Source organism: Podarcis muralis, chromosome 15 (genome assembly GCF_964188315.1).
Source record: "Podarcis muralis chromosome 15, rPodMur119.hap1.1, whole genome shotgun sequence".
NCBI classification, from domain to species: domain Eukaryota; kingdom Metazoa; phylum Chordata; class Lepidosauria; order Squamata; family Lacertidae; genus Podarcis; species Podarcis muralis.
In genome coordinates this window covers 11,212,643-11,234,772 of record NC_135669.1, presented here as the reverse complement: position 1 = coordinate 11,234,772, position 22,130 = coordinate 11,212,643, and the positions used below count along the sequence as shown (strand labels likewise).

Below are 22,130 nucleotides of genomic sequence, written 5' to 3'. Positions count from 1 at the left end.
CTCCAGTGAATGGTGTGTGGTGTTTGTTTCATGTGCGGTTTGCTCCCTGCCCTTTTCAAGGTCAAAGAAGGGCTTTGGTCTTGAGTTATCCATGTCCTCAACTGAGTATCTAATAATAATACCTTTATTGTCGATGTAGAAACTGTGTACAATGAAATTAACCAAGCCTCCCTCCCCTCCACAAACACTCAGTCTCATTGCACGCTGTGTGCTTATCGCACAACACATGAACCCAAAAAGTCAATTGCGCTATATTATTTTGTGTTCAGCAGCCTAACAGCCCATGGATAGAAACTGTTTTTTAGCCTGTTGGTATGACTGACTATACTTCTGTATCTTCTGCCTGAGGGTAGAAAATTTAAGAGGTGCTGGCCGGGGTGTGAATCATCCCTGAGAATTTTTCTCACTCTCCTAAGGCATCAGTCCCTTGTGATGTCATCTAGTGGACTCAGGGGACAGCCTGTGATATCATGTGCTGTGTTCACCACCCTCTGTAAAGACTTTCTGTCTGTGGCTGTCAAGCCAACGTACCACACTGTGATACAATATGAGAGGACACTTTCTGTTGTGGACTGGTAGAAGGAGGTCATCAATTGTTGTTTAACATTGTTCTTTCGCAAGACCCTGAGGAAATGGAGTCTCTGTTGGGCCTTCCTAACCACCTGAGTTATATTGTTTTTCTAAGTGAGGTCTTCACTAAGGTAAACTCCCAGGAATTTAAAGGAAGAGACTCTTCACACAACCCCGCCCCCCGATATACAACAGGGCTAGTTCCCCTCTCTTCCTCCGAAAGTCCAACACCATCTCCTTTGTCTTGCTAATATTTAGGTGCAAGTTATTCTCTAGGCACCATGTAAATACTTTTTGAACCTCCCCCTGTACACTGATTCATCTCCACCTGTAATTAGACCCATTATGGTAGTATCATGTATCATGTTAATACTGTAATGCATTGGGGTGCTGTGTGCGCCATTAATTATCTTTGGCTTTCTTGGTTATTATTATTATAATAATTATAATTATCTTGGTTTCTATCAATTAGCGGAATCGTCCCACTGTAATTGCTTCATCCCTCTCAAGTGCTTCTCTGAACAGGTTCTTCACATTTTTCTGCTACAAAATCAAGCCACCGTATAACAAACAGTGGGGTTACTTTGTGCAAGGACAGGCAAATCAAACCATTGATTCTCCCCATTTTTACATACCCTAAACATAGCATTGTGTGTAAGCATTCTCCTTGTGATAAAATTCCCAAAGAATCTCATCTTGTGAATGGGTCTGCCATGCATTGGATTCCTAACCCACCTTGCAAAACGTACTTATCACAAAGTAATTTTGCTTGCATTTAGATATTTTTCTCCCCCCTCCCCAATAAACAAATGAAATTAAATTCGCTTATTGTAAGGTGGTCCCGGATCCAAATGCAAATTGGATATATTTTCAATACAGCCATGTTGGCTGGAAAAATCACTTCACTGGGCGATAGTTCAAAGCATCCTTCCGCAACCTGCTGTCCCTTCAGATATTTGGACTACAGCTTCCATCACTGCTGACCATTAGCTATGGCATGAAGGGGCTGACAGAAGTTGCAGTCCAGAACATTTGGAGAGTACAGTGGTACCTTGGGATAAGAACTTAATTTGTTCTGGAGATCCGTTCTTGACCTGAGGTACCACTTTAGCTAATGGGGCCTCCCGCTGCTGTTGCGCCGCCGCCACACGATTTCTGTTCTCATCCTGAAGCAAAGTTCTTAACCCGAGGTAATATTTCTGGGTTAGCGGAGTCTGTAACCTGAAGCGTCTGTAACCCGAGGTACCACTGTACCAAGTTGCCTAAAGCAAATCCTCTGTGAGTGTTGTCTGCTTATATGTTCCTCTTATTCTTTGCCCCCAAAGACTGCCTGGACTTCCCTCAACCTCATAACAGAGATCTGGGGAAGCTGTTTACCTTCTGGCATGTTGATCATACACGAGACCTCTTGCTGATAGCCAGAATGCAATATTTTTTCCTTCAGAGAGTGGACCAGTTGATGACAAAGAAAAAAGGTTGTGCATGGGGATGGTAGCAGCTGTGATGCAGGATCGAGTTAACCGGGTCAGGCAGTCACAGTGGGAACGGTGGCAGAGACACGAGATGGATAATCGGATTGCAGTCTGGACCTCAAATTCATTTCCACTCTACCCCATTCCTTTAGCTTGTCTCCCCTGGGACCCTCTGCCACCAGCTGAGGAATCATTTGTCTTAAAATATAGCTGGCTTGGGATGTGCATCTCCACACAAGCTTTCCCCCTTGCTTCTGAAGCACATTTAATGCTATTTGGAAAGATTTAGTAAGGTTTCCCCGAGGGGGAGCAGTAATCTCTTACTTGTTCCAGGTTCCCTAGAGTGGGGACAGCTCAGGGGCAAGTAGGCATTACACTGCATGGACCAATCCTGACAGCTGCCCATTGTTTTCCTTACACTGTAGTATCTAGCCTGCATTTACAGTGGATGTCTTCTGATGGGCTTATTTTGAGGGCTGTTGAGCGATGAAGGACTTGACTACAGTGCAATTCTAACCATGTCTCTTCAGTAGTAACTCCTGCTGAGTACATTGGGGCTCACTCCCAGAATAGGATTGCAAACTTAATTAACGGTAGTCCATCATTGCAAACTGTAGGAGTAAAAATCAGTTATGAACCTGAAAAGCATACTTTATTTTTAGGTGCCTCTCTTTTATTTATTTTTGCATTTCTGTTTGTTTATTTATTTATCCCACCTTTCCTTCAAAAATTCAAGGTGATTTACATGGTCCCCATCTCATTTTGTCCTCACGCAACCCTGAAAAGTAGGGACTAGTCCATGGTTATGTGGTGAGTTCTGTGGATGAGTGGAGCTTTGACCCTGAATCTCCCTGGTCCTCCGCCTACATTAAGAACCATGTTATACTTCTACTGACTCGGCAAGCCCATTGCACCCAGCATTCATCTGTATAAAAGGTAAAGGACCCCTGGATGGTTAAGTCCAGTCAAAGACGACTATGGAGTTGCAGCACTCATCTTGCTTTCAGGCCGAGGGAGCCGGCGTTTGTCCACAGACAACTTTCCAGATCATGTGGCCAGATCATGACTAAACCACTTCTGGCACAACGGAATACCGTGACGGAAGCCAGAGCGCACGGAAACACTGTTAACCTCACCACACCTATTTATCTACTTGCACTGGTGTGCTTACAGAAGCTGGGACAGAGCAACAGGAGCTCACTCCATCGTGGGGATTTGAACCACGGGTGGTGCTGTGGTCTAAACCGCTGAGCCTCTTGGGCTTGCTAGTCAAAAGGTTATCTGTATGAGTGTCTGTTGAACCACCTTCTAGGTATCTTAAATGGCATAAGAACCTACCGGATCATCTGGCCAAGCATCCTACTCTCACAGAGGTCATCCATATGCCTATGGGAAATCTTCAAGGTGGGACCTGAGCACAGCAGCTCTCTTCCCCGCTTGTGATATCCAGAAACGGGCATGCTGCAGAGGTGGAACATAGCCACTGTGCCTAGCTTTCTGGTAACTTAATGGCACACTTTCATCATCATCATCGTTGTTGTTGTTTATGTATTTATTCATACCCCGCTCATCTGGCTGGGTTTCCCCAGCCACTCTGGGAGGCTCCCAACAGAATATGAAAAACACATTAAAACATCAAACATTAAAAACTTCCCTAAACAGGGCTGCCTTCAGATGTCTTCTAAAAGTCAAATAGTTTATTTCCTTGACATCCGATGGGAGGGCGTTCCACAGGGCGGGCACCACTTCTGAGAAGGCCCTCTGCCTGGTTCCCTGTAACCTCATTTTTCTCAGTGAGGGAACTGCCAGAAGGCCCTTGGCAGTGGACCTCAGTGTCCGGGCTGAACGATGGGGGTGGAGACGCTCCTTCAGGTATACTGGAATCTTCTGCTTTAAGATTATTGTTTTCGTCTGCTCCTCAGCCACCCTGAAATTTTGCATTGAGGATGGATTTATAAACAACATAATAAATCACTTGCGACAACCTGTTCCTTTGTAGCTGGAGCTCTTGCAGAACGAACCTGGGAACCTTCTCTTGCAAAATACGTGCTCTGGGCTATGCTGTCTCTCCCCATCCCACCCCCAGTTTAAAGATTCATTGGTCAATGAGTGACACGTCCCCTCAGGAGTCTTCTGCCCTCCCGCTCAGCTGGGGCCAGGGCCTAATGAGCCTTTGCAGGAGGCGGCCGTGAAATCATGTATGTTGCGAGGCTTCCTGACACCGGCTCTGCAGCAATCCTCTTAAAGGGATGAAATGGCATAATCCGGCGGGGGCGGAGAGGGAGGGCGGTGCTCCTCAATTGTGGGGGCTCAAACATCTGGGATGAAATTGTAGTTGTGAGTCACACAGTCCGGGCTATTTTTATTAGTGGGGGCAGAAGGGGGCACCTTTTTACATTAAGTCTTTCTCAGCTGTCCGTCAAGAGAAGCCTCAGTCTCCGTCAGGCCCTCTGCAAGAAGATGGTATGTCTCAAAGCTGCTACCATTGCTTCATTAATTGTGTTACTTACCTTTTGGGCTGGTTTGAGTGGAAATCCAGAATGCCACCTACATCAGATACAGATTCCGGGTCATGTAGCCAGCATGACTAAGCCGCTTCTGGCAAACCAGAGCAGCACTCGGAAACGCTGTTTACCTTCCCACTGGAAGGATACCTATTTATCTACTTGCACTTTGTGCTTTCAAACTGCTAGGTTGGCAGGAGCAGGGACCAAGCAACAGGAGCTCACCCCGTTGCGGGGATTCGAACCACCAACCTTCTGATCAGCAAGTTCTAAGCTCTGTGGTTTAACCCAAAGCACCACCCGCGTACCTTTTTTTTTTTTAGCCGTCATATAAAAATGCAATATAATTCAAAACAAAACTGATTGATTTAAACAGCAACAGTAGAAATGTTTAAAGAGAGAGGCTACCTGTTAGTTAGGACGGAGACTTCCATAACGTGTTGGTTTTCTTTTTTGTTGTTTTATTCATATGAAAGCGAGGTCACGCCATTGTGGTTAGTGTCAGACTGGGACCTTGGAGACCAAGATTCAAATCCCCACTGGGTCATGAAGATCAGTGGGGAATCCTTGGGCCAGTCACCATCTCTTAGCATGTCCTACCTCACAGGGTTGTGAGGATGAAATGAGGAAGAGGAGAACCATGTACATCACCCTGAAATCCTTGGAAGATAAAGGTAGCATATAAACGTAATAACTAAGTAAAAATAAATGAAGAGTTGAGGTCCATCTACCCTTCTGTGGAGCAGGTGTTCCATTCTCTGGGGGCCACCACATAAAAGGTCCAGTCTCTATTGCCTGCCAACTGAATCGACCTTATAGGCAGGCACTGAATTGACCTTCTGGCCTTCATTTTTCCACAGATGCTCTCTCTTTCTCCCTCCATCCCTTCTTCAGCTTTTGTGCTTGCTTGCTGTAGGGCAAGAGCAAACGTATTTCCTTACTCAGCGCAAGAAGCAACTGCAAAACACTGTTCTTTTGGGATAGCCATGGCCCCATCCACAGTATCAAAATTCTGAGTGAGCAGTGTCATAAATGCACACACATAAACACACATCTTGCTTTGGTGGTTTGTGCCTCCTCTTCCCAAAACATCAAAGGACGTTCCTTAGGTTGTGCTACAGCTATAGTAGTTTATTTGAAAGCAGTGCCAACTGGTGCTCCATCAGTACAATGAGAGTCGAGAAATTTGGAGGCCTTTCCAAACACAGGCCAGATGTATATTTTCCACTACGTCCTTGTCCCCCTCCCCATGAGCTTGGCTTCTGCCTTTGTTAATAGCACTCTGCTAACATTGGCATGCTATGCTGTAGCAAAATATGGGTACGATGGAAGTGACTCATATGCCGCTTATGTCCTGGGCATTTTGCCACTTCCTTGTCCATTCAGTTTTCTCTCCTGCAGCTCCTTGAGCAATGCACAAGGCATAATAAGGAGACGGAAAAGAATTTGCTGTAAATCTAGTCAAGTGCTCTGTTTTCCTACAGCAGCTACCTTCAGAGCGCTCACACAAGATGAAAGGTGGTCTGTTGGTCATCTCAAGGAATTGTGCGCTCCTCGATATGGCATGCTAAAAATGTCATAATATTGGCGATTTACTGATCATATACTCTTCGTCTTTGACTTCTTACCCCAAACAGGAGCAATATGGCATCACTCAGGGCTCTGTGTTGCTGCATAAAGTGTTCAAGGTTGTCAAAGTATGAGGCATTTAGTTTGGCATTTCACGATCCAGTGAGATGAGATGCCGGGAGATATTTTTTCTTTTAATGAGAATGATTAAGAATAAATTTTAAAATCCAGAAACAGAAAAGTCCAGGAAGGGGCCCAAGACCCCTAACCCATGGTTTTACAGTGGTACCTCGGGTTAAGAACTTAATTCGTTCTGGAAGTCCGTTCTTAACCTGAAACTGTTCTTAACCTGAGGTACCACTTTAGCTAATGGGGCCTCCTGCCGCCGCCGCACAATTTCTGTTCTCATCCTGAAGCAAAGTTCTTAACTCGAGGTACTATTTCTGGGTTAGCAGAGTCTCTAACCTGAAGCATCTGTAACCTGAGGTACCACTGTATCCCTGCCTACTGTGGTCCTTCAGTCAGTCTCCCTCAAAAGACCACCCAGTTTATCACAATCTGGTACCACCCAGTCTGATGGTACCCAGAGGCAAAAAGCAAGCCCCCATTTCATCGCTTCCTCAACAATCTGCTTTAAGAATTATTTGGGGGTGGGTTTTGTGTCTGCCCCTTCCCCGCGCTGTCGAGAGCCCAGTGAGAAATAAGAGCCCCATAGTCTCGGTAACCATGGCCACGACCCCCAGTCTAGCTGGGCAGAGCAAGCCATCGAGCAGATTAATGGCTGCTTTGTCAGTCAGCATTGTTCTGCGGCCGAGCTTAGCGAGGCCCTGGCTGACCCTGTCACCCAAAATAGCAACACCGGCCCCATCACTTCCTAAATAATCTCGCACACCCCAGCCGAGTCTCACTACCAGGGCACCCGAAAGGCGTCTGCTCAGTTGCCATGGCATCCTTGGGGATTAATGTGTGCAGCCAGTAATGGAAGGGAAGGAGACAGGACAAGATGATGGAATTTATGGAGCTGGCTGATCTCACTGGGAGAATCCGCAACCAGAAAGAAGAGGACTACCAAGAAGACTGGAGGAAATTTAAAGACTATTTGAACAAATACTCTAATATTAAAGATATGTAACCACTTGAAAGAACCAATCAGGCCTAGGATTAAATTAGATTTAAATATATAAATAAGAAAATGTACTATAAGAAAGGTAAAGAAACTGGAATACGACTGTAATATTGTTTTATGAAATAATGATATTGGAAACGGCTACATTCAAATTAAGAGGAAATTCAGATGGAGGAGATTAGAGGAAGTCAACGAAAATGTTTATGAAAATGGATTTTAATTAATTGAGTTTCTTTTTTTCTGTTTATGTATTTTAAGTTTGTTATTCTTTTCTCTTCTTTTTTACTTCTTTATTGTGCTGTTGCATATTTTCTTTTTTGTTATGTCATGGGAAATTAATAAATATTATTGTCAAAACAAACAAAAAAAGGAGACAGGACAAAAGGGACGCCAAAGTGCTCTTCCTTTAACACCTGATTCTGAGGTTGCATGTTCAGAATGACAACTCCAAACTGTCTGGAAACTGTCTGGACACCCAGCCAGTGGCTTAATTTTCAGACGGGGCAGAGGAGGAGAAAAGGAACGAGAAATGATATACGTGGATTGGAAATCAATACAGCTTTTTATTTTTAGGTGGTGGTGATGATGGTGGGGGAACTCAGATCATTTTAGAACAAAGATTGCCGATTTAGGAAGCTAATATAATTCATCACAATCATCTCTCTTTGTGAACATAATCAGCATGGAGATTTAAAGGAATTTGACATGCACATGTTCTGTCACTGAAAGAGCATGAACGAAGCATTTTCTCTTTCCTCTCTTCCTTCAAATAGGCAGATTCCTAGAACAGGGATTCCCAAGCTGTGGCCTTACAGATGAGCTTCATCCAGGTGGAGTGTACTTTAGGAACACTTACAATTTGAGCACTATGGAGTTCACAGTGTAATACAAAATACAATATAAGAAATAAAAGAAGCAGTTAAAAATAACACAGCATCTTACACAGTGTGTTACAATGGTTACAACAGGCAGAAAAAGATTGTTATGTGGCCCGCCAAAACTGTTTGCAATTCTCAAAGGGTCCATGCAGGGGGAGTTTAAGAACCGCCATAAGACCCTAAGGGCAGTATATAAATTCTAATAATCATAATAATAATAATAATATGCACTGTCCTAGAAGACAGCAACATCTAGGTACGAGGATGTTGATATCTAGGTAATGCATCCAAAGTATCCATCCTAATGCTCAGGGTGTGTCTAATATCTTAATCCAGGAACGACCAACTGCCCCCCTTTCCGATTCTGTACAGCTTGTGTCCCAAATTCACCCAAGAAATGATGTCACCGCAGGCTGCATCTGACTTAGCCAGTGCAACTCCTCATATGATGTAAGAGCACATCTTAGATTGGAATCAGTGCACCCGTTCTCTTGTATGGTCAATATCTCATACGCAGATACATTATTTCCTCTCTTTCCAATGTTCAGAGGTGATTGCGGTTTCCTGTGTAGACAAAACAGTACCATTCGTGCACAAGGAGGAAGTATGAGCAGATTTGGGGGGAAATCCAAAGTATACAGAATATTTAGAAAATATTTAGAAGAGGAAGAACCTAATGAAGACATGCTCCGTGGCCATGCAACATTGACTGACTGTGTGGCTATATACCTGGAGAAGGGCACGTCTGACTGACTGAAGTGCTGACCTGAGCACTCTGCTGCAACATTTTGTTACAGGCCCAGTGCTTTTTTTTTCTTGGGGTACTCAAGAGTACGCAGTACCAGCACCACCGTGTTTTTTAAAATTAAAACAAAAAGGTTAAAAGTGTGGTATTTACTGCAACAACTTCATGGTGAATACCGGCACCCTTTTCTCTCTTTTTCTTTTTTAAATAAAATCTCTGTCTTTTTTTTTATTTAGAAAGAGCACTGTAGAGGCCCCACTTATTCTAGTGTAAAGTCCAAGTTCAGTCCTCAGTATCTCCAGCTGAAGGGATGAGAAGGCCTCTCTGTTCAACCACCTCTGCAACCATGGTCATGTTAAATGTTTATTGTGACCCTGCATAATATGTCATACAATTCAGTTAGTTTCTAATGCTTAGCCTAGGGATGAGGAACCGGTTAGCCTTCTCAATGATGCTGGACACCCACCTCCCATCAGTGCAAGCCAGTATGCCCAGTGGTTAGGCCAGATGGGGGTTTTAGTCACACACACCCATCAGCCCTAACCATTGGATTACACTGTGATTTCTCACCTGAGTTTCCAAATAATCTGATGTACAGTGGGGTGTATTTCTCGAGGTTTGAGGATAGGCAAATGTGGGAGGGAGTAGCTTTCTGAACAAAAATCTCAACAAGATCACAGAGGATTTTTTATTTCCTTTTTCTTTTAATGATTAACTGCATCCTTCCAGGATGCAGAGCTGGTGCTTTCTGATGCTTTCAAAATATTCACCCCTCTCTCTGTGTGCATTCATTTCCATTCACAAAATACTTGACCGTTTAAATAAGCACAAGGAACAGAACATGAAAATAGCCCCTGACAATATTAATCTGAAATACGCTTCCTCTGAAATCTTCCAGCATCCCATCTCTAGGCTATTAAGGAAGCATAAAAAAAAAAACCCCGAAAGAGGGAGAGGGAGGGAGTCAGCAGCCAGAGGCAATAATAGTTAAGTGCAAAGGCAGGAGATGCTTGCAGCTGTTTATTAAGTTGTGCAAAGCAGATTACAGCCGCCGCCAGTCTCTCTGCAGAGCTAGCTGGGCTTGGCTTGGATGGAGTGGGATTGGATGGGGAGGGGTCTCAGCTGCTGAGATTTAGCCCCACGCTAGGAATGGGTGGTTTGAGCAGCCCTGTTCCAGAGAGCATCAGCCGGCAGATTCCCTCCACTGAAGGCAGAGCGGAATTGGAGCAAAGTTCTTCTTGGGGGACCAGTCAGGAGGAGGGGAGCAAGTTGGCACTTCTGAACACGTGAGTAAGAGCTCCCGTTTTAGGATCTTAAGATGGTAACTCCTGCAAATCCCCAAGTGCTTCCAGTTGGAAGAGGCGAATTGGAAGCCGGAGAAGACAGAAAGAGAGGAAAGCGAATTCTGTGGGAATGAGGGAAGGGGGTTGATGAGCCTGAATGGCTGCTTTACTTCTTGGGAAATGATAGTCACACACCCAATAGCAGGAGTGATATTTCTGGTCAAGGTGGAGGGGAAACATCCCTCTCTAATAGACAGTTCCTTAAGAGTATCGGCAGGGTGTGTACCAATCTCTAATGAATGAGGCGAGCCCCTGTGTATATTAAAAACAACTACTACTATATATGTAAAAGTCTCAATAGGTTTGCCTTTGCAACAAGCCTGTGAAATCAGTCATTTTCCTGTTTTGCAGATGGGAAACAGAGGCAGACAGATAGCGAAAGGGACTCCTCCTTAGATCTCCTAGATGCATGGTCCATGAATCTGTGCTGGAATTTCTGGCCTTTATGAACAGGGATGATTGTTTCAGAATGGCGATGACCCGCCGAAAGACCACCAGGTACCTGTAATCCCAGAGAGGGGAAAACTGACTGGAAAAGTCCCCACCAGGGGTAGCTAGAGGAGTGCTGTTCAGATATTGTTGCCCTACACTAGTTCCCATTAGTCCCACTCTGCACAGACATCTTGAGGACTCCATGCTGGCTGCCCCAGTGTTCAGTCTCTGAAATCAGGGGTGCTTTGCCCACCCATTGCTCAAAGCTACAGGGCCAAACTAGGTGTCTTTGTGTGGCCTCTAGTTCTGTTTTCTTGTAGTTGGGGAGCAGAAATGGCAAGGGTTGGTAGGCGGGGAAACAGTTCTGTTGCAGTTTCTGCCAAGGATCAACTCATCTGTTTTTTGGGACTGGCACAGACTGTGCAGAGTTGGCCCTAACAATTCATTCACTCATAATCTTTAAGTGTTTGTGTAGTTGTGTGTGTACGACTCTGCGGACACAGTGTGGGCACTGTCAGACTTTCACTTATTTGCTGTGGGATTCAATTACATCCTAGCAAATTCAAACTGCTCGGTTTTTTGGTTGTGCAACAAATGTGCTTCGCATAAGACGGGACTTTTTAACACTTAAGAAAGGTGTTGGGGAAATGCGCAGGACTGTGTTGGAAACCACTTCCTTTGACGCAATCTCATCTAACCTCCCCACAAACAAATCAGAGCAATTGCTCCCTGACTATTTAATGCCATCTAATCTCCCTGCAAACAAATCAGGATGAATGCTCAGTAAACAGGTTGCCTGGGAGCATGTGGGCATGCAGATAGGAAGGGGTCTCAACTTCCCTGCCCACCACACCCTGAATCTCATGGCTCCAGGCTCAGTCTGTTTGCCTTGTCTCCGGTTTTCTCTTTGTCCATCTTTGCTGGTGCGACGGCAGCAACAGGCAGAACAGGACAAAAGCAAATCGCTCTCTCTTCCTACGGTCCTTGTTGACTGTGGACCTTCCCCAAACTCTAAACACAAAACAAAATAAAACCAAAAGTGGAGGTTTATTGGCAGTTCTTTTTTGCAACCTTAAACCTTTTTTTAAGGAGCACATTGTTGCTTTGTAAAATAAGTTAGTTCTAACAACATTTAGTAGACATAAGAGAGTGTGAAAAGCACAAAGGATTTTGTTGTAACCGAGCCCTGATATTTTATCATGTGTTGTTACTGGATGCTGTGAAAAGTCCCAGTGCTGCTGGATAATATGCTAAGAGCTGTGCTGGCACCTCTGACTAAAATTTCCTTGCAGTTCAGCAGCTTTCTCTCTTGTAGTTTTCTTCCCTTATAAATCTCCCCTTTCTCTACACGCTACCCAGTCCAAGCCAAACTAAGCACTCTGCTCTCAAAATGCACAAGGCCTTTCATGAAGATCATTTTGATTTAAGGTTCATCCACACTGGTCCTGTACCTAAAAATCATAGGTCTGAGTGGTTTTCTGTTTGCCTCTTTCCTTCCCCTGGGAAAACCCACTCTGTAGCTACTGCTGAACCAGAGCAAATATCAATTTGCTCAGATTCAGAGGTAAGGAGCAGGTTTTTCCAGGGGAAAATGATGGAAAAAACGGGAGTGTGGACAAGCCTTTTTTTACTTTGCATTCCACACTTCCTCACGCCACTAGTTGTGAAGATAAAGGTGAGAATCATGTATTTGCTGCCCTGGGCTCCTTTGAGAAAGGATGGGGATGCAGGGATGAGTTTGGAAATGTTGATGTTAACTGCTAGAAAGAAGTACATCGCCTAGTTTGGTTTACTTGTTGAACGATTCCATAGGAAGACTCTGACCTCTCTCTGTTTCAGCCATTTCCACCATTGAGGCTCTGGCGTGGGAGGTGATGTTTGCAGCTGGAGAAAAGCATTTTTGCCCACGTCCCACCCCCAGGAACGAAACGGCAGCTTTCCTAGATCCCCAGAGTGGAATCGGTGCTGACGGCAAGGCCTTTCAAACAAAATCAGCAAGATTGGCTGGATTGTGAAGGCTGCTTTTGGAGCCGTTCATTTTAGACTTGGGAGAATTGGAGAGCCGGGGGAGCCTACTCAAAGTAGCGTGTTTTGCTAACTGGATGGAGACTGGGAAAGGGCATTTGCCCAAGAAACGTCCCATGAAGCAACGCTGCCAGCTGGAGTCCAGGCAGGAGACAAAGCTGCTACCTTTCCCTGGGTTCTTGGTTCTGCTCCTGCTGCTGCTGCTGCTGGCTTTGCCATCCTTTGCCCATCCCAGGCCCACTCCCACCGATGAGAGTGGAGAGATTGTGGTAAGTCGTTCCTGGAATATGGTGCCCCAGATCCAATGTTCTCTGCCAGCTAGCGTGAGTTTTAAGGTTGTGCAGCAATCGAAGAATCCAATACAACATTTGCTTGAACGGAAATTTGTGCAACAGACTGAAAGCCGATTGATTACTGATTCTTTTTAAAACATGCACTCCCTACGTTTCCAAGTAAACCCTCTCAAGGTAGGTGTTAGGTTGTGGGTGAACATATCACACGACACAGCGATTCATCAAACAGCTCTTGTTTATTCACAGGCCCAGAACAGAACTGAACTGAACTGAAGGGTTCAGCCAACCTGCTTATATAGAGCTCAACTACAAAACAACAGTAACAACTTTCTGTAACTATCCAATCACTGAACGTCACTTTCAATTCCTTATTTGCATATGTGGACCTGAGTGAAAACTATCTACAGTATCCCCCTGCTGGCCCAGGGTGAGAACTTCAGTACATAACAGTAGGGTTCCAATAATCCGGAGCCCCAAAACCCGGACAAGTTTGGGGCATCTCCCCGCCACCCTGCAGCTCCCTTGCTTGCCCCCTCCCTGCCAATGACCCCTCCCTCCCTCTTGCCCGCCTGCTCACCACCTCCTCCCCTCCCCTCTCTTTGGTCTCCTGCCCTCTGAAAGATGAGAGGCTGAGCGGCCCCGGGAAGACTGTGCCAGGAAAGCCCTCTGGAGACTTCACTGGGCCTAGCATTGCCCACGGAGGGCTGTGGAAGGCCTGGTGGTTGCCGAAAATACTACTGGCCACCCCCCTCCCCACCCAAAAATTTTACAAATAAAAATAATTACAAAATACAAAAATCCATTGGGAGAGGCATGCTGGCCACCCAAAAGAGGACATGTCCGGGAAAACCCGGATGTATGGCAGCCCTATCTCAAGGTGACTTATGTAGTAGTTTATGAATCAAAATACATCAGTGTTTATATACATATATATGACAAGATTATGATTATGGTTTATTGAATTTATATACCGCCCTATACCCAGAGGTCTCAGGGCAGTTCACAGAAAAGATCAACATAAAACCCACAATATATATAATCAAAATAAAAACAACAACCCAATAACACCTGCTCCCCCAAAAGAGCCACATTTTAAAAGGGCGTAGGATGCCAATCAGATCAACCAAAGGCCTGCTTAAAAAAGGAACGTTTCTGCCTGGCGCCTAAAGGTGTACAGTGGTGCCTCGCAAGACGAAATTAATTCGTTCCGCAAGTCTCTTCGTCTTGCGAGTTTTTCGTCTTGCGATGCACGGTTTCCCATAGGAATGCATTGAAAATCAATTAATGCGTTCCTAGGGAAACCGCCTTCAGACCAGGTCCGGGGACAGTCTGCCCCCCGACCTCTTCTGAAGGCTGGGGGGGGGGGGACAAGGGCTTTTCTTCCCACCCCCAGCATTTTAAAAAACCCCGGGACAGCGGAGGACTTCTCCGCTGTCCGGGGCAATCTTAAAATGCTGGCGGGCGGCATTTTAAAATCGCCCGGGACAGCGGAGGACTTCTCCCTGTCCGGGGCGATTTAAAAGCCCCTGGGAAGGCAGGCAGGGGGGACAAAGACTTTTGCCCCCGGCCAGCCTTCAGAAGAGGTCCTGGACCTCTTCTGAAGGCCGGCGGGGGGCAAAAGTCTTTGCTCCCCCCTGCCTGCCTTCCCGGGAGAGCGGAGAAAGGCAGCGCGTTTCTCCGCTGTCCCGGATGGCTTTTGAAGGCAGGCCTTTGAAAGCTGTCCGGGACAGCGGAGAAACGCAGCGCGCCATTCCCGTTGTCCCCCGACTTGGCTAGAAGGCTGGCGGGGGGGAGAAGCCTGCTCCTCCCCGTCGCCAGCCCCGCAAACTTGGGGGACAGCGGGAGAGGCACAGCGCGCCATCCCGCTGTGCCCCGACTTGGCTGGAAGGCTGGCGGGGGGAGAAGCCTGCTCCTCCCCGTCGCCAGCCCCGCAAACTTGGGGGACAGCGGGAGAGGCGCAGCGCGCCATCCCGCTGTCCCCCGACTTGGCTGGAAGGCTGGCGGGGGGAGAAGCCTGCTCCTCCCCGTCGCCAGCCCCGCAAACTCGGGGGACAGCGGGAGAGGCGCAGCGCGCCATCCCGCTGTCTCCCGACATGGTTTGGAGGCTGGCGGGGGGGAGAAGCCTGCTCCTCCCCGTCGCCAGCCCCGCAAACTCGGGGGACAGCGGGAGAGGCGCAGCGCGCCATCCCGCTGTCTCCCGACATGGTTTGGAGGCTGGCGGAGGGCTTCCTCCTCCTCCAGCCCCGCAAGCTCCCAGAGCGATGCCAAAGCTGCGCGCAGCTTCGGCATGGCTCTGGGTCCCGTTCTGGGGGAGGGGGAAGCTCGGGCTTCCCCCGCCCCAGCCCCACGCCTGGCGGTGGGGGAATAAATTTTTTCCCCTTTATTCCCCCCCCCCGCCAGGCTTCGGAGGAGGTCCGAGGACAGTGGGGAAGACGCGCTGCGCTTCCCCGCTGTCCCGGAGATTTCCCTATGGGCTTTCGTCTTGCGAAGCAAGCCCATAGGGAAATTCGTTTTGCGAAGCGCCTCCAAAACGGAAAACCCTTTCGTCTAGCGGGTTTTCCGTCTTGCGAGGCGTTCGTCTTGCGGGGTACCACTGTATAATGAAGGCGCCAGGATAACTTCCCTGGGGAGAACATTCCACAGGCGGGGAGCCACTGCAGAGAAGGCCCCGTTCTCGTGTTGTCGCCTTCCAGATCGCTCAAAAAGGATGCCTTCTACACAAAAACACACACACAAAAACCAACAACCCAGCAGGGACGGAGGAAGGGGTGGTGGTGGGGGCATACCGCCCCGGGTGTCTTCGCTGAGGGGGGTGACATTTGGTGTGCAACTCTCAAGCCTACCCCGAGTCATCGGGGGAAGGGGGTGCCTGCACCACTTTGCCGGCTGCACTCTCCCCTTCCCCCTTTGTTTTGACGGCTTGGGAGTCGCAGGCGGGCAGCGCGCTGAATGTCCGCCATTGGCGGCTCGCTCCACCCCCATGGGCGGCTCGCTCCGCCCCTGGCTGCAGGGCACACGTGCCACTCCATGCACCCAAGCAGCTATCCCACGCCTGGGAGGGCACCTTCTGCACCGCACCGCACCCCCTCGGGAGCACTCCCGCCCTGGGCAGCGCGGGCATATGCTCTGCTGCTGCCACCCAGGAGTAATAAAATACACATTCAGCAGATACTATGAAATTTATTTTCCACAAATCCAACTCTTGTCAAAGGGCATCATAGCAAAATAGGTATCAATGGCCAGAACCACTTGAAACAGAGAAGTCTTCAAAGCCTTGCTAAAAGACTGGAATGTGGTACTTTCTGGGCTTCCCATAGCTGGCCACTTTGAGAACAGGATGCTCGATTTGACAGGTCTTTTTTTTTTTTTTTGCCTGGTGTATTCTAGCCTTTTCTGACTTGGTCCCCTCCAGATATTTGGGACTGCAACTCCCATCAGCCTCGGCCTTCTTGGCCAATGGGCAGGGATGACATGACTATTGATTTCAGCTCCCGGCAAATGAATCCGTGAATCAGACAAATAACACAAAGGGACAGGACTTTGGCACGCAGTGGTTCTCAACCTGTGCGTCCCCAGATGTTGTTGGACTACAACTCCCATCATCCCTGAGCTCTGTCCTTGCTAGCTAGTGATGGGAGTTGTAGTTCAAGAACATCTGGGGACCCACAGGTTGAGAAAGGCTGGTTAGAGGATTTGAGATCTTGGCAAGAAAGGTGAGAAAGCTACATTGACCAGAGATCTTTATCTATTGTGTTTTCCCCTAGGAGTGGCTGACCCAGTATGGATACCTTCCTCCAGCGGATCCCGTAACAGGCCAGTTGCAGACTTGGGAGGCAGTAACCAGTGCCATTCGTGTAATGCAACGTTTTGCAGGCATTGCGGAGACTGGGATTCCAGGTATAGTTCTATTTTTAAAAAGCAACTCAAGAATTCTAGTTCCCATTATTTCTCACCAGCTATGTTCATGCCAGACTTGTATTGAAGCACTAAGCTTGTAGCTCGTACCAGCATGCTGGCCAGTATGTGAAGTTTCAGTAGAGCATGAGACTCTTGGTTGTGAGTCCCCCCTTGGTTGTTCGAACCCCGCATTGGGTAAAAGATTTCTGCATTGCACGGACTTGGACTGGCTCCTTCTTTGGCACCTACCGTATTTTTCGCTCTATAAGACGCACCAGACCACAAAACGCACCTAGTTTTTGGAGGAGGAAAACAAGAAAAAAAATATTCTGAATCACAGAAGCCAGAACAGCAAGAGGGATCGCTGTGCAGTGGAAGCAGCAATCCCTCTTGCTGTTCTGGCTTCTGGGATAGCTGCGCAGCCTGCATTCGCTCCATAAGACGCACACACATTTCCCCTTACCTTTTAGGAGGGAAAAAGTGAGTCTTATAGGGCCAAAAATACGGTACTTTATGGTCTTTCGGGTAGGAGATTAAGACCTCCCTCCCAGCCCAGCCCTTTTAAATTCCTAATTTTAAAATCTAAAATCAGTTTTCATTGTTTCCTGCGGTTGCTGTGTGATTTCGTTACCCTGATTTTATTCTCTGCTTTATAGTTTGTTATTTATAGTCATTGATTGATTGATCGATCGATCTCCCAACTGGGATAGCTCAGTCAGTGGAGCATGAGACTTTTCATTCCAGGGTTGTGTGTTCAAGCCCCACATTGGACAAAATATTTGAGCATTGCAGGACTTGATGACCCTTGTGGTCCCTTCCAACTCTGTAATTCTATTCAATCATTCTGTTCTATTATATAGATAAATAGTTGCCCAGAAAACTTTGCTGTTGTTTATAAACAAACAGATAGATAATGAACAGCTCTAAAGCTGGATTCCAAAAATCTCCAGTTGTATCCCGTATAAGTGAGCTCTGCAGATGTAATCCCTTGAGTCTGGAATTGATCCAAGTACAGATAAGACCAGGATTTATGCTCAGAAAGGCTAGACTAAAGTAGAATTCCAGGGGGTGGGGGTCAGAATATGCACCCCCCAAAAAAACAAAACCTCTAATCTTCTAAGTCAGGCATAAATGTGATTCCTGGCCCACCAACTTTTGGGACTACAGCTTCCATCATCCCTGACCATTGGCCTTCTGTCTGGGGCTGGTGGGAATTGTAGTCCCAAACCATGCTGCCTAACCCTGTTTGAATAAAACTACACATAGTTTTCCACTGTTATTCCAAATCTGCAAGATACTCTTGAGGCCAAGTTGAATTGACGAGTTTCAGAGGGCTTTCAGAGATGACCAGAATCTTAAATATCATGGCATCCAAATCCAGACTTGTGGTCTGTTCCCCTCCAAACAAACCATGGCTGGAACGCAAGTTTTGTTCTTGGCTTATCACTTGCGGCTTGTTTGGAGGAAACAAGCCCAGATTTGGATACCAGGAGACACCAGACTATGGGAGCAAAATGAGCTGTGTTTGAGCACACTGTATGAGCACACCCGTAATTTGCCTTAAACCACAGTTTATGTTTTAATTATGGTTCAACGTCTGCATGCAAGCTAACGCTGTGCCCGGGTTGAGCCACTTCAGATTTTACATGGGTGTGCACACAACAAATACTCATCGGTCCCAAAATGTAACTGTGAGCATTCGCTTGCAGTCTGATGTGGTACCATAAGTCTCAGGCACTGATTCACTACCTTGGTAAAAACTAGGCTCAGGCAGGCAACATGGAGACCTCCTGATGAGTGCATTCCCAACTGTCCCAGCCGTATGTACATATGCATGATGGGAGCTGTAGTCTATTAACATCTCGATGGCACCATATTGGTGACCCCTAAACTTGAGGGAGGCAAGATTCTGGACTAGGAACATAGGAAGCTTCTACTGCTGGGCCCGGGGGTAACCTGTGAAATGTGGTCCAGGACCGGAACAGAATCCGAAGCTTCCGCTAGGAGTTAGTCCGACAGAGCCAAGGCAGGGCACGAGGCAGGAAACCAGGCAAGGACAGGTACAGGATCTCAGGCAGGATCTGGCATACAGCAATGTTGCTCCTGCAACCTGGGGTGGGGTCCAACAGTCTTTTATCTTTATCAGGGTAGCAGCCGGTCCTGGTCCCCCGGCGACTCACCTCCCTGTTTCGCCTGAAGGCAAGCACTCCTCCTGCGAGTACTCAGGTCTCTCCTTGTCTCAGACCTTAGTCTCTGCAGCTCGGGAGACGTCGGTGAGTTACTAGACCCAGGGGCCGCCTCAGCCTCCCCTGACCCAACCGGTAGTGGAGCAGCTGTAAGTGACGGCCTAGCTGAAGGCAACAAGGTAATCCCCTCATCTGGAGCCAGGGCAGGCTCAGGCCCATGACTCGGCTCAGCTGGTGTTTGTTGCAGGAGAACCTGTGCAGACTGGGACTCTTCAGGACTAGGCCCCAGACTTGGTTCAGATGATGCCTGAGGCAAAGGATCTGGTGCAGACTGAGTCTCCTCTGGTTCTGAGTCCAAGCCTGAGTCCTAGGCCACCACAGTCAGACTATTGGTCCATCTAACTTAACTGACTGACAGCAACTATCCAGGATTCCAGACAGAAGTCTCTCCTAGCCCTGCCTGGAGATTGACCCTTGGACCTTCTGCATGCACTGCAGATGTCCTACACTCTGAGCTACATTTCTATCAGCGCCGGATTTAGGGTGGCGTGGGTGATTCCCCCACACAGGGCACCAAGCCCAGGGGGCACAAAACAACAGCAACCATCTATATTTATATTGGTACCTACTCAAAGTTTTTGTGTGTGTGTGTGTGTGTGTTGTCCTCGTTCATGGCACCATATTACAGAGCCCTCCCTTGTTTCTATTTCCCTTGAACTCAAACAGACGATGCCACGTTGGCTCTGATCCGAATGCCCCGCTGTTCGCTTCCCGACGTCATCAGCACCTTCCCAGAAAAGCTTCCTCTGCGGAGGAGCAGGAGCAGGAAAAGGCGGAAGAGAAGGAAGAGTCGGAGCAAGCGGAGCGCAGGCTCGGTTTGGACGAAGCGGAACATTTCCTGGAGGTAGGTATCGGCATTGTTGTTGCCAATGTATTTATTTGCTCCATTTCCCACTAGTAATTGCACTGTGTCTCCCATCAGCCCTGGCAGAGGCTGATGGAAGCCCAGCAGTATCTGGAAGGCTTCAAGGTCCCCATCCTTGTTTCGGTGTGCCTGAAAGATGAAGCAAGCTGGTGGTGCATGACAAATGTGAAAACAAAGAAGGGGTTTCTGCATGCTAGATAGTCTACCTGTTGGGCTGAACTGAAGAGGAATGGTGGGGGCCGCCTCCCCCTTCCCCTGAACCTTCCTGAGAACAGGAGGACAGTATAGATTTAGAATAGTGGTTTGCAGAAGGGCATACTGTAGTTCAGAAGCTGGGAAATGTGGGAAGAGGAACAGCAGGAAGAAGAAGCACCAGGGGAGAGACAGCTGACAGACTCAGTGTCTTTGGAAAGTATTCCTGACCCCCTTCTCCCAAGACCTGGTGGGCATTGAGGGTAGTGGGAGGGATCTAACTCCCCAAAGCCTGACACTATCAGGTCGCTATGTAGGCCTTCACTTGTAACTTGTAACTAGCCTTTATTGGCTGAAGTTAAAACAGCAAAATCATAAAATCATACAAAGTCATCCAAATTCATCCAAATTCATTAATAATCCAAATACATACAATATATCAAAGACTAAATAGCAACCATTGAATAAATCAGGCAACTTTAGCTTTTCAAGATCTCGGCTAAGTACTCCAAAACAATCTTGGTAGTTTCGGAAGTATCATCCCTCAACAAATATTGGATTACAGACTCCTTGCAAATCATTTTTTTTTTGAGCTGTGAGGGGGTCAGGAGGAGATCTCTGCGATGGGCCTTCGCCAATGGACCTTCCCTTAGACAAGTTTTTTATTTGATCCAAGAAGGGTCTCCTCACCTTCCATTCTGTGTCTGGTCCAGGCCAAAGAGGCGAGGGATCTGGTTGCTTCCCATCTGTACATTGTCTCCAACATAGAGTGAAGACCTACCCACGGGAAGCCCGCCTCAGCCGAGAGACCATGCGAGTATTGATGTATTATGCCTTGAAGGTATGGAGTGAAGCTACACCCTTGAACTTTCACGAGGTGGGCAGCCACACGGCTGACATCTCTGTGGAGTTCCTCCGCCTGGACCACCGCGATGGCTACCCTTTCGATGGGCCGGGTGGAATGGTCGCTCATGCCTTCTTTCCTGGAGACCCTCAGAGGGCTGGCAACGTCCACTTTGATGGCGACGAGGAATGGACGTTCCGTTCACCAGGTGACTTGGCTTTCTTTGCATGGTGGGTTGGAGATGGAAGAGTCAAGGTGCATTTCACCACAAAGAGAAGGGAAACAGTGGCAGTGGAGGCAGGGCCACTGCCACAACTAGAAGAGGGATTTGTCTTCCCAATTTCCTTTTGGGATATTTAGTCACTATCCACTTGATGGTTGAGGCTTACAAAGTGCTTTGCACTGGGCTTTGCCAGCACTGATCATCAGTGGACATCATCGTAACGTCATGAGATGGGCCTTCTTTGCAGTGGCTCCCCATCTGTGGAATGCTCTCCCTAGGGAAGTTTGCCTGGCGCCTTCGTTATACACCTTTAGGCACCAGGCAAAAATGTTCCTCTTTAACCAGGCCTTTGGTTGATCTTATTGACATCCAACACCCTTTTAGAATGTGGCCCTAGAGCTGGCGAAATAGTCATACACTTAGAATCACTTAAATTGCCTGGGTATTTAATTCGGTGCTGAAGTGATAGCAGAGTTTGGTGTCTGTTGCATTGGGAAGGTTGATGAAGTCTTCCCTTGCACCATTTGCTCTGTAGACACCTTTTCAGCAGTTCATCTGCTCTTGATTGTTTTGCACCTGTCTGGGACCCTTCAGGTCTTCCACTGGTGCTTGTGAGGACTCTGAGCCCCTTCCCCACCACTCTCTTAGTGGTGACAGTTACCTTTTCTTTCCTCGAAATCACAGAGAGCTTCCTCTTTCAGCCCTATGTGCTTTTCAAGGCTCAGATTCCTTCTAGCACAGGGGAAGTTAGTCTCTATGGGCATGCTTTCTCTCCTCCTGTTTTTCAGGGGTGGGGGGCTGCTCTGGGGTTAGGGAGCGGAGAAGTAACCACATGGGGTGGTGCCTATGACACTCATTCAAAAATCTAAATGTGCCCACGGATCTGAAAAGGTTGGTGACCCCAGC

At 47.5% G+C, this 22,130-nt stretch overlaps 1 protein-coding gene across 3 annotated transcripts in view; it reads left to right on the top strand.

Annotated features, from left to right (window-relative positions):
* Nucleotides 1–9,884: 9,884 nt before the first annotated feature.
* LOC114585493 (matrix metalloproteinase-17-like) overlaps nucleotides 9,885–22,130 on the top strand; it is a 28,165-nt gene continuing 15,919 nt past the window's right edge. Inside the window, exons 1-6 of one of the 3 annotated variants that reach the window (XM_077919315.1) lie at nucleotides 9,886–10,150; nucleotides 10,559–10,705; nucleotides 12,479–12,933; nucleotides 16,722–16,854; nucleotides 19,767–19,944; nucleotides 20,926–21,209. In XM_077919315.1, the coding sequence (XP_077775441.1) occupies nucleotides 12,742–12,933; nucleotides 16,722–16,854; nucleotides 19,767–19,944; nucleotides 20,926–21,209 (787 nt within the window). In that variant the 5' untranslated portion in view covers nucleotides 9,886–10,150; nucleotides 10,559–10,705; nucleotides 12,479–12,741. Of the gene's footprint in view, nucleotides 10,151–10,558; nucleotides 10,706–12,478; nucleotides 12,934–16,721; nucleotides 16,855–19,766; nucleotides 19,945–20,925; nucleotides 21,210–22,130 lie in introns of all 3 variants that reach the window. The other 2 variants (XM_077919316.1, XM_028708220.2) reach the window with 2 other exon arrangements.